The 968-nt window shown below is 43.8% G+C and overlaps 1 protein-coding gene across 1 annotated transcript; it reads right to left on the bottom strand.

Annotated features, from left to right (window-relative positions):
• Positions 1 to 333: 333 nt before the first annotated feature.
• On the bottom strand, positions 334 to 750 carry LOC149198643 (uncharacterized). Its single transcript, XM_089400328.1, has one exon. The coding sequence runs from the start codon at positions 748 to 750 to the stop codon at positions 334 to 336; it is 417 nt and encodes a 138-aa protein (XP_089256454.1).
• Between the last annotated feature and the right edge of the window lie 218 nt (positions 751 to 968).

The following is a 968-nucleotide window of genomic DNA, read 5'->3' as shown; positions in this document are numbered from 1 at the left end:
TCAACACTTAAACTCAATACTTAATTAAATAGTCAGTCATTTTAACCAACTCCTCATGGGGAGTAGTTACAATAATTTTTACCGCCATTCATAATTGTCTGATCTTTTTCTTTTTCTAGATATCCCAGTAACCTGCAATCAACGGGTGGAAGACTATGCTGAACCTTTAATGTTCACCTATAGAAAATGATATTACACGCAGAAATTCCAAAGTAATAGTTCTTCTCCCTCATTGGAAATCAATATCTGTTCCTCCATCCGTGGGGTTTGCGTGGTCGGAAGATCAAATTCTATATTCATTGGCGAACTGGTTTGGAAATCAATATCTGTTACTCACCCGTGGGGTTGGCGTGGTCGAAGATCAAATTCTATGTTCTTTGGCAAACATGCAGAGTTGATAATAAGCCGATCTTCATTATTCTCAGTCATTTCCAAGGAAGCAGATGGGTGGAACCTTCCAACAGCGGGGCACCCGTACTGCTTCGACATCAATTCGGCTGTTGGGTTAAAGTTCGCAGCTATGGATGAAGATTCATCTGTAGCGTTATGTCGGACACCTTCGTTTCTGCTCTCCTGAAATGAAAAGTTTCTCAATTTTAAACTAATTTTTGCTGCTGCAGCAGCGGTCTTAATGTCTTTTGAGGAAGTCGTGGGAGGGCAAGGAAAGTACTGAAGCAAGATGGGGAAATTGAGAATAGCAGAGTGGCCCCTCAAAACAAATGCTGCGGCATCATGTGCACAAGCTGCCATTTCTGGGAAAGAATAAGAGCGGGGCCAGATCCTTGCCCGCTTTCCGGGTACCCTAATTTCGGAAACCCAGCTTCGCTAGTGACGCTTACTTACGCCACCATATAGTGAATGCCTTGCAGCTGATCTTCTGACGCTCTTCATCTGCCACGTCTTGTTACGACTATTGCTCTTGCTGCAATCTGCCCTGTCCGACCGGGTGTCCAAATTTAACCACTGTG

The sequence above is a fragment of the Pinus tabuliformis genome, chromosome 2_1, assembly GCF_031772625.1.
Source record: "Pinus tabuliformis cultivar Carrire ecotype Pingquan chromosome 2_1, CPIR1, whole genome shotgun sequence".
Classification (NCBI taxonomy): Eukaryota; Viridiplantae; Streptophyta; class Pinopsida; order Pinales; family Pinaceae; genus Pinus; species Pinus tabuliformis.
This window is presented reverse-complemented; position numbering and strand designations above follow the sequence as displayed.